The 14,105-nt window shown below is 41.5% G+C and overlaps 1 protein-coding gene across 2 annotated transcripts in view; it reads left to right on the top strand.

Moving 5' to 3' along the window:
- The window catches only part of LOC128887661 (tyrosine-protein phosphatase 99A-like), a 498,087-nt gene that overhangs the window by 382,048 nt on the left and 101,934 nt on the right, over window positions 1-14,105 (top strand). For both annotated transcript variants that reach the window (XM_054143797.1, XM_054143795.1), the window contains exon 3: window positions 11,302-11,425. In XM_054143797.1, coding sequence (XP_053999772.1) covers window positions 11,302-11,425 — 124 coding nt within the window. The remainder of the gene's footprint in view (window positions 1-11,301; window positions 11,426-14,105) is intronic.

The following is a 14,105-nucleotide window of genomic DNA, read 5'->3' as shown; positions in this document are numbered from 1 at the left end:
TTAATTTTCAAGCGTGGGCCGTATGGCTTTGCTGTAATCCGAGGCGACGGTTCTGCGTTCCTTGCACGGTCGGAGCCCATGCAAAGGGCCAACGATGGAAGGAAACTCGCTAGGATGCTCGTTTAACAAACGCGTCACGAACCACCGTCGACGAAAACCGTACGTTTCCTCTTGTCCTCTTCGTTTACTCTCTTTCCATCGAAATGTTTTATGTACCTACCTGAGATGGGATGCTAAGTCGAGATTAATTGTCGTTCCTTTCAAACGCTTCGTGCATTTCTTGACAAATTTTTTGGGGGATATCTGGGAATTTTGTTTTCGATCGTGATAACCCCAGGGAGCTGCGAATAAAGAAATGAATAAAGAAATCTTTATGATGATTAATTGGAAAGTGTATTTTGTAGATATCAAAAATTAATTTGAAAATTGTTCATCCAGAATGAATTTTAGTTACACGAATTAAATCCGAAACCCCTTAGTTATATCGACCGTCGCAAGGGAGAAAAATAAATAAAAATATACGAGAACCTGTACCTACCTCAACTACCAAGTTGAGGTATACTTCCCCGGCAATGTAAATTGCGTACACTTTTATATTAAAACTCCTTTGCAGTCGAAAATGGTTTTATGGCAAAATGAATGCACGCTACCAAAGCTCTCCGAGACCATAAATACCAAACGCATTAAGTAAGCCGAAACAAAAGGATCAGAACGAATGCAGAATTTTTATTATCATCTATCTTTGCTCCCGAGGTGTCCCGCCTTCATCTTTCATGTGACTGCCACCGTGGAGAACTTGTTAACTTAATGACACACGGAAAGGAGAAAAAAAAAAAGAGGGAGAGAGGAACGATCGGTCATTTCGTTGAATTGTTTGCAGCCAGACGTTCTGCGTGCAAATAGTTTGGACAGAATTACAGATAGGATTTGCAATCCACCTCCCTCCCGGCACTCGCAAAAATACACGTTGGCGGATTTAGGCTGGGGGTGGAATAAGACGGGAACAGTCAAGGGCGGTTCGAGGGCAGCCGACAAAAAGCAGAAGCGAAGAAGGGAGGTTGGTACCAGCGCAAATATTTTACTTGCGTCTCGGATGCTTTAAGTACGCCGGCTGAAGTACAAAGACAAATGTCGGGGCGAATAAACCATTTGTTTTGGAGCGACGTAATACTTGTAGCGAGAGGGGTGAAAAAGCTTCGATGAAATAATGGCGCGTCACGACGACAGCCAATTTGGACAATCCATATGGATGGAATGATAAGATTTTTCATTCGATTAAGAATTGTATTTAATTCTATTAGTGGTGAACCTCTCTGAAAATGCTTTCTGAAATTCACACGCGACAAAAAGTTCCTCGAAAGCATTCCTACTGTTTCCACGCGTTCTCGACTCACCTTCCTCATTCTGCTCGATATTGTCAAACATGATCGCATACACGCGTAATATTTGTTCACCTGTCCGTGAGTCTGTTGGCGCTCGAATATCGCGTTTCCGCGCTATGTTTGCCGCGTATATGATTTCGTCGTTCTATTTACGACGTTACGCTCGTTCGTATACTCTAGAGATGGGCGACATTCTTATCTCGATAAGAATTCCCAGTCAGGAATAATAAACGAGGAATATTTGGTCATAGAATGTAAATTACTATTCGAGCCATAGAATGGAAGTATACTTAGACGAAACATCGCAAAACCAAGTTTCGAATTTCTAACTTTACGTTACATTCATTTCTCGCGAATTAGCCTGCACGAAACATTCTAATCGAGGCTGATCTAGACTACTTATCACTTTCGCTACGTTTATCTAACACTCGAGCTAGACATCGTGAAATTTTAATATCTAAAACGTCTCGAAATGTCTGCACAAACGATTTACCTCTCCATTGCTGCATGCAAGAAGGATTCCGTGTAAAGTTATGCAGGATACGTCAGGGGATCCTGTGAAGAACCTATACACTCGCGATTTTCCTATTCTGTGTAGCCTCGTGCTATCACTGCATCAATATTATATCTCTTTATATCTCTCCTCGCGTAGAGCGAATATTTGCCCAGTCCTACGCAGATATTGCGCTATTGCAGAAGATTCAAACCCACCCGAATCCAGCGCAACTCTCTCGATCTTTCCTGAACTTCTCGTTCCTGTTTCGGACGAAATACACGCTGTCCCACGGTGGAATCAAGAAGCTGATGATTCCACACGAAACACCGAACAGGAGCGTGAGAAGTAAAACTCTTCTGCTCGAGACCTCGAGGAAATCGATTTTGAAGTGTCTTGGATTGTGTGCGCAACTACGAGATACTCTGCCCTCCCTCCCACCAGAATCCTTTTCTAACATTTCTGAGTCAGAAATCAACGTCGAGATGAAGAACTGAATTTCCCTGTTTGGAGAAACGAATTGAAACCGTGGAGAAAGCTTCTTCTCTGTGGAGCTTCGATTTTTAATAAGAATACATCGTTGTCCAGATTGCGATACCGGCGAAAATAAGAAATCTCGCAAGTGTTATTATAATATTTATTTTACACGACCTGTAATCTACCAACTCCAAACAGAAATATTTAATGTGACCAATAACAGAGAAGGAGCCTCTTACAGAGATGTTTCATTTCTCAGTTTCTACTCATTTTCTATCACAAAATGCCTCTCCATACATTTTTCCTATACATCGTATAAAAATGGAACTATTTCGAGAAACAAAGCCTACGAATGAAACCAACGAGCGCAAAAATCGCGAGACTGGTTTCCGTGCAAGAGTGTCGGCACGCAGCTCACTAATTTTGCGGTGTTTTTGATGAGACGTATTCCGTGTCCCTCGCTGGAGAGCCCGGCGAGCCGGGACAACCAAGCCCGGCATTTTCTGTTTTATGTTTTATCCGGTTGCACGACTCCCGTCCAGGGAGTTGGAGTGGTCGAGGGTGACCAGTTAGGAGAAGCCATGAAGAGAGCTCATATTTCCACGTTGCGATCCGCGTACCACAGAAATTCGAACAGAAAACTCTCCCTTTCCACCCATGGACCGGCGACCCTCCTCAGTGCACCTTTTCGTAGGATCTCTGGTGTAAAATACACCAGTTCCCGTGTGGTGAGTTTATGCAGAAATTTCAGTAATATCGTGGTCAATTCCAATACACGCGCGGTATTATAAAGATACGAAACATAGGCGAGTAACGAACACAAAATGAACAAATGTTTGCTCGCTGATTCAGTGAAAATTGGTATTCTAGAATTTTAATTCTAGAATCACATTACTTTAATGAACAAAGACTTGCTCGAGTAACTTCCATCGAAAACAATTTTGTGATCCATGCATTTTTTTCTTATAAACGAACACCTTTGGCAGCAGTCTCCAGGTACCATTGTTAAATATAGAGTGAAAACTCAATGAATTTTTCGACCTGGTTTTTCCGAATCCGCTCTCCTACGTAATTGCATTAGTAACATTCGCGATATCAAAGGTAGATATCACTGAAAATATAGGAACACAATGCGAGTTCTCTTGCGTCGGATACGTTCGTTATTTTTCGAAAAAGTAACTAACTCAATGTTAAAGTTTAAATATGTCTATACAGGCTTTGTTACATTTTCAACTTCCATATAAATTACATTCGAGCAATTAATTTTAACTACGTTCAGAGTTTCTCTTTAATTTGAAACAGTGGTAAGCCCTACATAAGGCACACGTGCATTATTACATTAGCAACATTGAAGCAGAATGAAAAATGAAATGGTCGACTTCATCCTCTATCAGTGTTTCATATCTACGCTCAGCTTGTCCCAATTACAATAATCACCCTCGCATTGCAACCTATGCTACTTTAATTACGTTTATCTTTAAAATTGTCAAGTTATCGCGGCCGCTGCTTTGCACACGGTAAAGGAGAGCCATGGAACCGCTATCCAACGTAAAGTAGGTTAACATTGGAATGGGAGGGGGGGGGGGTGGGAAGAGAGGTCGAGTTCTTCCCTTATAAGAGTCGTTCCGATGAACTTTTTCGTCCGAACGGAATTATCGAGGGATTATCGCTCTTCGCGGCAAATCAACTTTTATAACGAGCGTTTCAATCGACGTAACGCTCCGTGATTTTCGGTGAAATTTATTGCCAGACGTGATTTTCTCGCAAATAAATCCCCCTCCCTATGCGATTGTTTGTTTTTAATGAAGGTAATTAAGGTATCGTCATTTTTTGGTCGATCGAGCACGCGAACGTTATTAATAATCGCGCGTGAAACTGTACACGTCGACGTGCAAACTTTGACCAGGCCAGTGTGATAAATTCGCGGTTACCACGGAGTATCGGAAACTCAAACGTGCTAACATACGATTCTCGAAACGTTACAACGAGCCGTGGGTTGTATTTTCGGGCGACACGCGAATATTTTCATATTCCCGTGACAGCGTTAATGAGACTGAATCGATGCACGCGAAACAATTTAATGGAAAGAAAATAGTGACCGTGAGCCGATCGCGGTGGCCAGCGTCGGTGTAATTACAACTAGAGAATAGGGGAATCGCTGGGAGGCTCGGTTTAATAATTGTAAACAACACGAACTGGGCGTTATTGTGCCGAATAATTCACGTGATATAATATTAATGTTCCTAGTAATACCCGTACTGTAAACAGGGTTTATTTATATGTTTATTTCATAAAGTAGATAGTCAGTGCGAATATTACAATTTAGGATAATTAACATAATGTTATTCTAAATAATTATACTCGTACAAGCCGGTTGTTTTGTTTCTTCGCGATGCGACTTAGTGGCATCAATTACCATTTACATTTGAAAATAACATTTTGGACATTGTAGAGGAGATTAATAGTCTCAGTTTTTGGTGGTAATGCTCGGATGTTTGATCAGAGAAGATATTATGTAAAAACTAGTAAACCATAGCAAATGAAAACTTCTTCAAAATTAAAAATAACTGCAACACGCGTGAGACGGGAAATATATAGATGGAGATAGGATCGCAGGATGAAACGCGACAAATGACGCCAGACAAATCCTTCCACCTTCAAAGTGTTTCGGAACTCACTCCGAGGAAACTACCTTCTATTACTGTTCGTCGCTGGACACCTGGGTACCAGCCCCTCCCACGCGAAGATCCACGTAAATCCTGCAGGAATCGAATCGATATCCCGACGGAAACGCCGGCCAAGAATGGACCACGGGCCAATTTCCTTGGGATGCATCGCGATTTTTCACTTTGCACGTCAACCTGCGTAATCCCTGCCGTCTCCCTTGTAACGATAGCCGATGGGGGGCCTCGCTAAAGGGAAAACATGTCAGCTTATATCCCGACAGAAGGAAAATGCCGTCATGCGTCCACGGGAAAACGATATGAATACGACGGGAACGTGGCTGCATTTATCAATCGGAAATACGAGGGAATGTCTATCGCTCGTACGTCGAGTTTGCTACGTTTATTTGAGACGTATCGCTGCACCTATTCGAGAACACGAGGTATCTTATTTTGGCTTACCACTGCAGACTCTGCGTAGCTATGGTTGAAGAGGTTCGTACAGGTGAATGGTCTGGTACGTCAAGGCTGCATGCAGAACGAGTCATGTTTTGAGGATTCTCTTGACCTTTTTTTAGTGATATAAAAGACTTGTGGTTTTGATAATTTTGATGTAACATGTGTACGGTCTTTCATCTATGATGTTTACTTCACTTTCTTCTGGTAGCACTTCTGAATTTTTTAGTACCGTATATTATTGTCGAGGTACTTCTTGAGAATGCAATCGATTCGTTATAATAGATGATGTTCGTATTGACATTTACTAATCCTTGTTACTTTAAAATATTTGTATCTATTCTAAAATAATTTTAACTATGATGTTTGCTTCACTTTTGTCTAGTAGCACTCCTGAATTTGTTAGTAGATGATGTTCGTATCGACGTCTACTAATTCTTGTTACTTTAAAACATTTGCATCTATTCGAAAATAATTTTACTAAACCACACTTTAGAAATTTTTCTTGGTCGACCTCTCAATTCCCCAGAAAATCCTTTCACACTAATGTAAGGTAAATCCCTTGAAAAGTTAAATGATATTGAAAAATAATGAAGTAAAAACAGCATATCACACTCATGTTAGAATACTTTTACTCTGTTCTCCATATAATTACTCCTCTAAAATAATTAATGCACCGGTCGTAATAGCTCTGACGATATCCTGGATACGACTGTTTCCCGCAGTTGTATTATTTCACGTTCGAAATCGTAAGCCTTTTATCCGAAACGGCTGCTTGTATTTCCAATATTTCCCAACACGGCATCGAATGGATGGAACCTTAGGAGACAGTTTATCCTTTAAAGTTTATCCTATCGCGTTTCCCAATATATGAAATGGTACTTCTCCTTCAATTCTCCTCTCTCCGGAACCGTGGAATCGATTCGAACCACTCGGTCGATGTTCTGAGGAAGATTGCGTTCCCGCTTACCGCGATTTAAATATGGCGGTCACGGAATGTTTAAGCACCGAGCAGACGGTATTCAAATTGCCGAGCAAATGTTTCACCAATTGGAAATTTAAAGCAAAAATTGGGAAACCGTGTAGATAATAATTTAGCCTCGAAAACGCAAAAACCAGAAGTACCGTTCCACTCGAATAATTAAATATAAAATCGTTTATTTCTCCGAGCGTTATGCGTTCGGAATATAAAGAATTGACGCAACAAGTATATAGGTTTTTCGCATCTGAATAGAAAACAGAAAGCATTTAAAAACCAACGCTTTTTAAAAATAATGCACATTTTCAGTCCCAGTGCATTCGAGTTCACGTTAAGACTAAAATTATTATTTTCCCTTTCTGCGAACATTCTGCTACTCGCGAAGAAACGTTTTGGAAAACGGCTCGAAACACAGCGGAGTGTTATTCGGCAGCGCCGCGACGTCTAATGCAGCGCCGTTATTGCAGCGACGCTCAAGTAAACGTAAACATTCGGAGGGAACGCCGGGGCTGAGGAATGCGGAGGAAGACGGGCAAACAATTTCCCAGCGAATATGTCATGCGGAAATGTAGAATGTAACAGAGAGTCGGGACGGTATGGTAACATTTTCAATAAGACTCGATTGAATGCTCTCGGTGCGCGTCACTACTTTATCCGATCAAGCATCCGCCCGGCGGAAGAGTCCGCCCCCGCAAGTTAAACGAAAAAGGAAATACTAACGATAAGGGATACACGGCACGGAGGCAAGAATACTTGCACGGGAATGCGATTGATGCGCGCCAGATTCAATATTGAATGAGATACTCCCTGACAAACATGCTCGTTTCGATGTGCTTACGCATATCGCGGACAGGCTGCATAGGATTTTTTACTTTCAACGATCAATGTAAAAAATCGCGGAAACTCCTCTGAGTAGGGAATATGACAGAGCATATTCCTGTTTACGATAAACTTTTGAACTTTAAATATTTCGTAGGAGATGGGCTAATATAATATGTTATCTGAGATTTCAAAAAAGTTTGGCTTTATCTTACGGTTGAAACTTAATCAACACTTTAGGGGTACCTTGTTATTTACTTTTTCCTAAGCTCAGAGATTTACGTTTGGACAATTGAAATCCTTCCTTTGTTGGTCGAGTTTCATATTATATGACAATGATTCTGTTTCGATATTTAAAACCATGGATTTATGTGAAGGTATAAGACCATCCTGTCGATAGAAGCCACTTTGTTTCACAATTCTTTTTCGACTGCTCTCAATTCGATAAAAACATCTAAATAAAAATCCCCTTCTACCTACATACATATAATAATGTTAAAATAATTTGCATTTCTTGGATGTGAAGTTAACCCTAACACGAGTCTTCACAATCAACCCTGAAGAAAGTGGAGGAAGGCGTCAAGCGTGATCGCGTGGACGAAGGAGAAACGGAAGAATCGGTGAACACGATTAATGGTGGAACGCTGAGGTCTAACGACAGAAGGAGTGAGAGATATTTACGTGGCAGCCATATGGTCGAGCAAGGCAAAACAGTTCTTAAAATGACGCTCATAAATTTCGGTAAACGGCCTCGCTGGAATTTATATTCCGCGTACAGTAAAGGACGGCGCAACGGCGTCTCTCGGTGTGCAGTTACGTCGGTATGCAGCGTGACCTATATAACTTCCGGTATCAAGCATCCACGGATGCTCGTTACCCGCCCAGAAGACGCATTTCGTAGCCGAGTTCCGGTTACGTGATTGACTCTAATTGAGAAAAATTGTTGAAAAATTGTGCGGGCCAAGAACGCTGAAGAACTTCGCGACGCGTCTTCGCAATTACGATGACATGAATTTGAATTAAATTTTGTGTGAAGGTGAATATATACGTGTACTTCGCTCGGTTTATGCTTACGAGTTAAGAAGGTACATCTTTTAAACAGTTACCGAGCGATACTTGAGGGTAAACGAGTACATTAATGTTCTATTCATTATCTGAATAAACAGTGAGGAATTGTTCTTTGGGAGATATCCATCTTTGTTTGTTAATAACTAAGAGCAAGTAGAAGTTGCGGTTGGAGTTGGGAATGACACCTAAGCTGCACCTCGCCTCTTAGCACATTCCATTTTCTTTAATGAATGTTTACCTTACATAATGCCGCAGGCTGGGCGCAATTAAGGCGTAAAATAAAGTAAATAAAGGAAAGTGCAAAGAAACGTGTGCAGTTTCCTTCAGTTGCTCTTGCATACTAAAAAGAGAGAGGGAATTGCTCCTATGTAGGTGTATAACTTATTTTTATTTGCAAGGAACGTAAACTTTCTTCGTTACTCAGCGAGTTTAATTCAAAGGAAAATGTTATCTGGAGTGTCTGGGAAATATACATGCATATTTCGTATTTCTTAAGATGGAATTTACATTTTTATTATTTATTTTTCTTCAACGTTTTCACCTCCATTCAGGACCACTTCAGAAAAACCTTCGGAATAACCGTACAATTGCGTACAATCTCGAATTTATATTAAGTATACAAGGAATATGTTGAATAATTCTGTATGATTTTATACGTTAATCTGTCATAAGAAAATTCATCTCAATCTATGTGCATATTAACAACTTTTTAATATTCAAGAACCGTGGTTCCGATATGACTTTTCATTCTATCTTGAAAATAAATTGTAAAATTCCCAGCTTTTAATGAAATTCGAATTTTAAACGCCCTAGAAATACTGTTTTATTAAAAATACGAGCTGTCTCGAGCTTTCGAGACGACACTTCAATATATCCAGGGGAGAATATATTTCATACGTACGCCGTCGTAACTCCGATACTAGGTTCATGCATCACTTTTTCCTTATATATCGTAATTTAAATTCGTTCCCTTAAATATTGACATTCTGTGACACAACGTGTGCGTTTCAGGTTTTGAAAATGCTTCTATGCATACAAACTGAGGGGAACGATATTAAAACACAGGAATTTCACAGAAATTCATCCGTTTATACGTGATTTATAGGATGATTAATACGTGACGTATTAATATATGGATTTTTAATATTTATAACGATACAAGTACACGGTCATCCTAAAATTAAATTCGCGTTTGGAATATATCTCTAAAGTGATTGTTCAAATTTTGACCATGTTTCTGGAAATATCGCAATACTATCCCACGCAAAAAGGAGCGTTAACAACTTTGTAAACAACCCCTCGGCATTTATCTGCCCTGATCCGTCTCCGATTATCGCTAGAGAGTGTGGACTAAGCTGGGTATCGCTTCAAAGCGGATGGAGTAGCGCCGTGGCGGTCGAGATCGGAAAAAGAAAGTCTATCCCGGCGTCGGAGGGATAATTTAATGGCAATTTTATTGATTTCCCGCGGGCCGTCTGGAAAAAAAGAGTAACGATAAGCCGCGAACCTGACTTCTTCTTCCGACTCATACTATTTTTATAGCTATCGGATTCTGATACACCGAGCCTCGAGCCTGGGTCGATACAGCGTTGATGACTGAACGGAATCTAATAGTTGTTTATGGTGTCGAAGAAAAAGGGAGTCGAAGACAGCTGGAAGTACACTAGTTCTCGCTTCCAATTGACAGGGTTAAGACTGTACACTTGAAGGCGGGCTCGGTGGCGATTCTATATCGAGTTGAGACTAACGAGACATTTCTCTTGGTCGATATGACGTCAATAGGGTGAAAGGGGGTACTTTCTTCACTTATACAGTGTGTTATTGAAGAAGAAGAGAGGGAAGAGGCCCAACCCATAGGCTGCCTCATTTTACACACAAAACTAGACACGTCCAAGGTTTCTCATGTTTTCCCTTCCTATGCATCGCATCCTAAGAATACAAAGTGGAGGAAGCTACCTACATTTCGGAGTTTAGTTTGGACACGTCTAAGGTACGCCTTTCGACCTGTTAAAGTGTAACTACGCTCCTCCATAAATTAGGGAGCTTCAGCAGAGAGTACGTAGTAAAAAGTTTTTACTGTCACAACCTCGTGAGCTTCACAGTTCCCAAGTGACATTCCAAGGTACTTTGGTAGCCAGTCGAATAGCGTTAACTTGAATTGGCATGTCCAGCCAGCGCTCATCTAATCTTAATTAGCAAGATTTGAACGACAGCGTCGAATTAAAAGCTGAGAACAGGGCAGAGGCGAGCAGGAAGTGGCAAAGCTTGTTGCAACAGGCTGCGCTTACAATGGACGATTAATTGCTCGGCGCTAACTGTGACCAGCTTTCGGCTAGCGTTTCGAGAGGTCCCTGCAAAATGTTACGACGCCGATAGGATGGTGTTCTACACCAACAACGCGATATCGTGGGTCAGAGAAGGATGAAGACTCCGTCCAGGGTTGTTGGAGGTCCCTGTTCTCATTTATGATCTTATGCAACGTGCGCGCAATGTTATATCTCTCGGGTTGCATGGCGGTGCATATTAAACGGTCGACTCTTATCCGATGCAGCGGGAACGAGGCGTGATCGGTGTTTGCGCCAGGAAAAATTTCTTCGAGGGTTTTCCGGTCGACGAATGCTTTAATTGAAAGGATTGAGCAGAAAAAGAATTCATTTTTCTGCCATTTTTTATAGACTGGGAAGAAAGAAATTGATCGAAAGACTTAACAGCTACGTAGATTTAAGAATAATCAAATTGAAATCGAATCCACGGCGAGGGGAATGATGCTCTTGGAAAAAAAATTTGTGTAATTTTTGTAACTTTATCGCTGTGGTCTGAATGCGACTATAGAGATTGCTAGATGGAGTCACGAAGCGATATGAGTATTTCCAGGCATTATCAAGGAACGACTCTTTTGGCTTTTAGGGAAAAAAACCAGCTCTCTTTGAGACACCGTATGAAACTTGGATAATTTGCTTTCAGATGTGCCCGAACCGCCGGAGCGTCCAATGGTAACGAGCTTTACGACCAGATCTGTGAATCTGTCCTGGGCACCGAGCGTTAATACTCATTACAACCCGATCTGGTACTACGTCATCGAGACTAGGTAAGTCCTTTAAATATTGATTTTAGCCGGTCGCGCTCGATGTAAACCGAGATTTCCAATTACACTCGCCCTTTGTGATGAAAATTCGACTCCCGGACGGAGGAGTCGACGGGATCCAAAAGTGAATTAATCTAGTGTACTCGGGGAGGATTAAAACATCCGCCCACGCCGTGCAAACAGTCGCCATTCGTCTGTTCGACTTCTGAATTTTCCCGTCCATTGTCTTACCCCAGATACAAGGGCTCTCGAGTCTGTGTATTATTTACTCGGGGATCAGCCACCTTCCACGCAGAAAAATACGCTTTCTTTACATTTCAGGATGATTCTAAATCTATTTAATCGACTTTGCATGTACAGTCAGTTCCATAAGTATTCGTGCCCTGTATGTTTATTAAAAAAATATGTCCAAATTAAATGATAGGTTCGATGTTTTCATATCAATCTATCGTTATAAATATATACACGCGTGAAGTTTATTCATGTACGTATTCATAATGAAACATTTGTTTGGAAATATTAAGTTTACCATTTAATTTAGACAAAATGTGTTCAATAGACATAAAGGGGATGTACATAGTTATGGGACTGACTTTATCTATATAAGCACACTCTTTTTTTCAAGAACAATGAACGCGAACATAATGAACCGTATTATTATTCTTGGAATACCTATCTTTCACACCCAACAGATATTCATTTCGTTACCTCATAAACGTGCTAAAATGCTCTACGAATGTCAGAAAGATCTATAGCATATTTTCCCCCAGAAAAATTCCTAAAAACTACCAAGATCCGAGCGCGTCACGCGGGGGTTGTCCCTTAATTCGAGAGAACTGGAAGAAGGGCGACGGCCGAAAATAGCCGTCTGCGTTCGAGTACGTCTCGGGCGCTGATTATCTTTCGGATACAAGGTACGGATTCGAGGCTTCATCCCCCTCCGCCCCTTAGAAGCCTCGGGAACGGAAACGGATAAAATAAAAGGAGTTACCAGGGATAAGAACTGCGGTGTCGATAAGCACCCTTTGTTCTACCTCGCTTCTCCAGGACCTGCTATCTTCTCCGCTTTCCTCTACCCGTTTCTTTTTCTGTCCCTTCACTCTTACCCCCTACCGCTCTCTACGTACGAAACTCAGGCCCCAGCGTTCTCGCACTTATCCCCCGGCAACCTGTTTCCTCCGATTTTCCACGAAGAAATACGCTATCGACATTTCCGAGTGGCACGTATATCGAATGACCGCTCGCGAGGGGGTTGCAGAGATGCAGCAAACGTGCAGGAGGAAGTTGGGACCCAGGGGTGGTCGAAATGGTAGGAAAAGGCATGGAAAAGTATTTTCATCCCTTCCTGTCTCCCTTTCTTTCTTTCTGTTCGCTGAACTCGTTCGGTTTTGTCGATAGCTTTTGTCGTGCCAAGCTACTCGGTCGTTACCATAACTTTCATTGAACCGCGCGTAAATCGAGACGACTCGGGACGCATTGTAAATAACCCTAGGGTTTAATTCAATTTGCCGCACGCGCCTCTGCCCGCTTCGGGCGGCGTGCTCCGATTGCGAGAGCACTGGAATCGAGCAAATTTTTCCATGCTCGATTGTCGACGCGACGCATTCATCGACAGAGAGTTGTCGCGCCAATTCATCGACTCTCGTTTTCACGACCCGTTGACCTTTCACCTTGAAATTGAGGTTTTTGTGCGCGCACGAATGGAACTCTTATAGGAAGTTGTCGCGAATTCAATCGCGGTTCACTCAAAAATTAAAAGCGATTAATTCAAAAGAATGTTCACTATACAACGAATACAAGTTTTCTCATATTCGTAGTGTCATGTTACAGATTTTCTTGTATAAAAATTGATTGCACCAAGACCTGTTATGGTTTATTTAATTTTCCCAATATGTATAAATATTTCAAATAAATCTTGAAGGGAATCATATTTCTCATATCGATGTCGATTAAACTTTTCCTCTGTCATCGTTTCTAAAGAGAACATTGAATGAAAACACGGATCGGTGTCAATTTACGTAGGAGATATTTTCTCGGAACGGTGTATATGAACATGATAACGAAAAACAGTCGGAACTTGGTCGTGTTTTAACTAATTTCCATCGGAAAATCCTCACTATCGATAGTACTCTCATAACGATGAGAGATTGAAAAAGCATACATTCCAATGTTTGCAAAATGTTTCAAACGAAACGTTCATTTGTCATCATCAAGCAATACTAGATACCACGTTTACACCCACGCGTCGCGTCTTTAAAGTTCGGTCAGGGGGTACATGATTTCACGTCGTTCCCGAACAAACGCAAACATCGATATACTCGTTATCTCTAATCCCGCGCTAAGCTTGTATCTTTAAACGAGTGACTACCGCATCGTGACTCGCGATTGGAAGAAAAGAAACGACTCGAATTTATCGTGAAATCGATGGCGGCGCTCCCGCGAAACGTGGGCGTTAAAACGGTGCGATAAAGAGGGCTCAGCCAATCATATTAGAAGACTGATTTACGAGTCGCTGTAATTTAAAATTGTTTACGTTACCGCGACGCAACTCGAGGATCCCATCGACCACGGTCTGAAGAAGCCAGAGATAAAAATTGAAGATCTACTACTCAGCGTCGCGGAGAAGCTCCCATTATCTTTCTTTCTCAAAGATTCCAACTAATTTTCCGTCTTTACACCCTCC

This window comes from Hylaeus anthracinus, unplaced genomic scaffold (genome assembly GCF_026225885.1).
Source record: "Hylaeus anthracinus isolate JK02 unplaced genomic scaffold, UHH_iyHylAnth1.0_haploid 11989, whole genome shotgun sequence".
NCBI classification, from domain to species: domain Eukaryota; kingdom Metazoa; phylum Arthropoda; class Insecta; order Hymenoptera; family Colletidae; genus Hylaeus; species Hylaeus anthracinus.
This window is presented reverse-complemented; position numbering and strand designations above follow the sequence as displayed.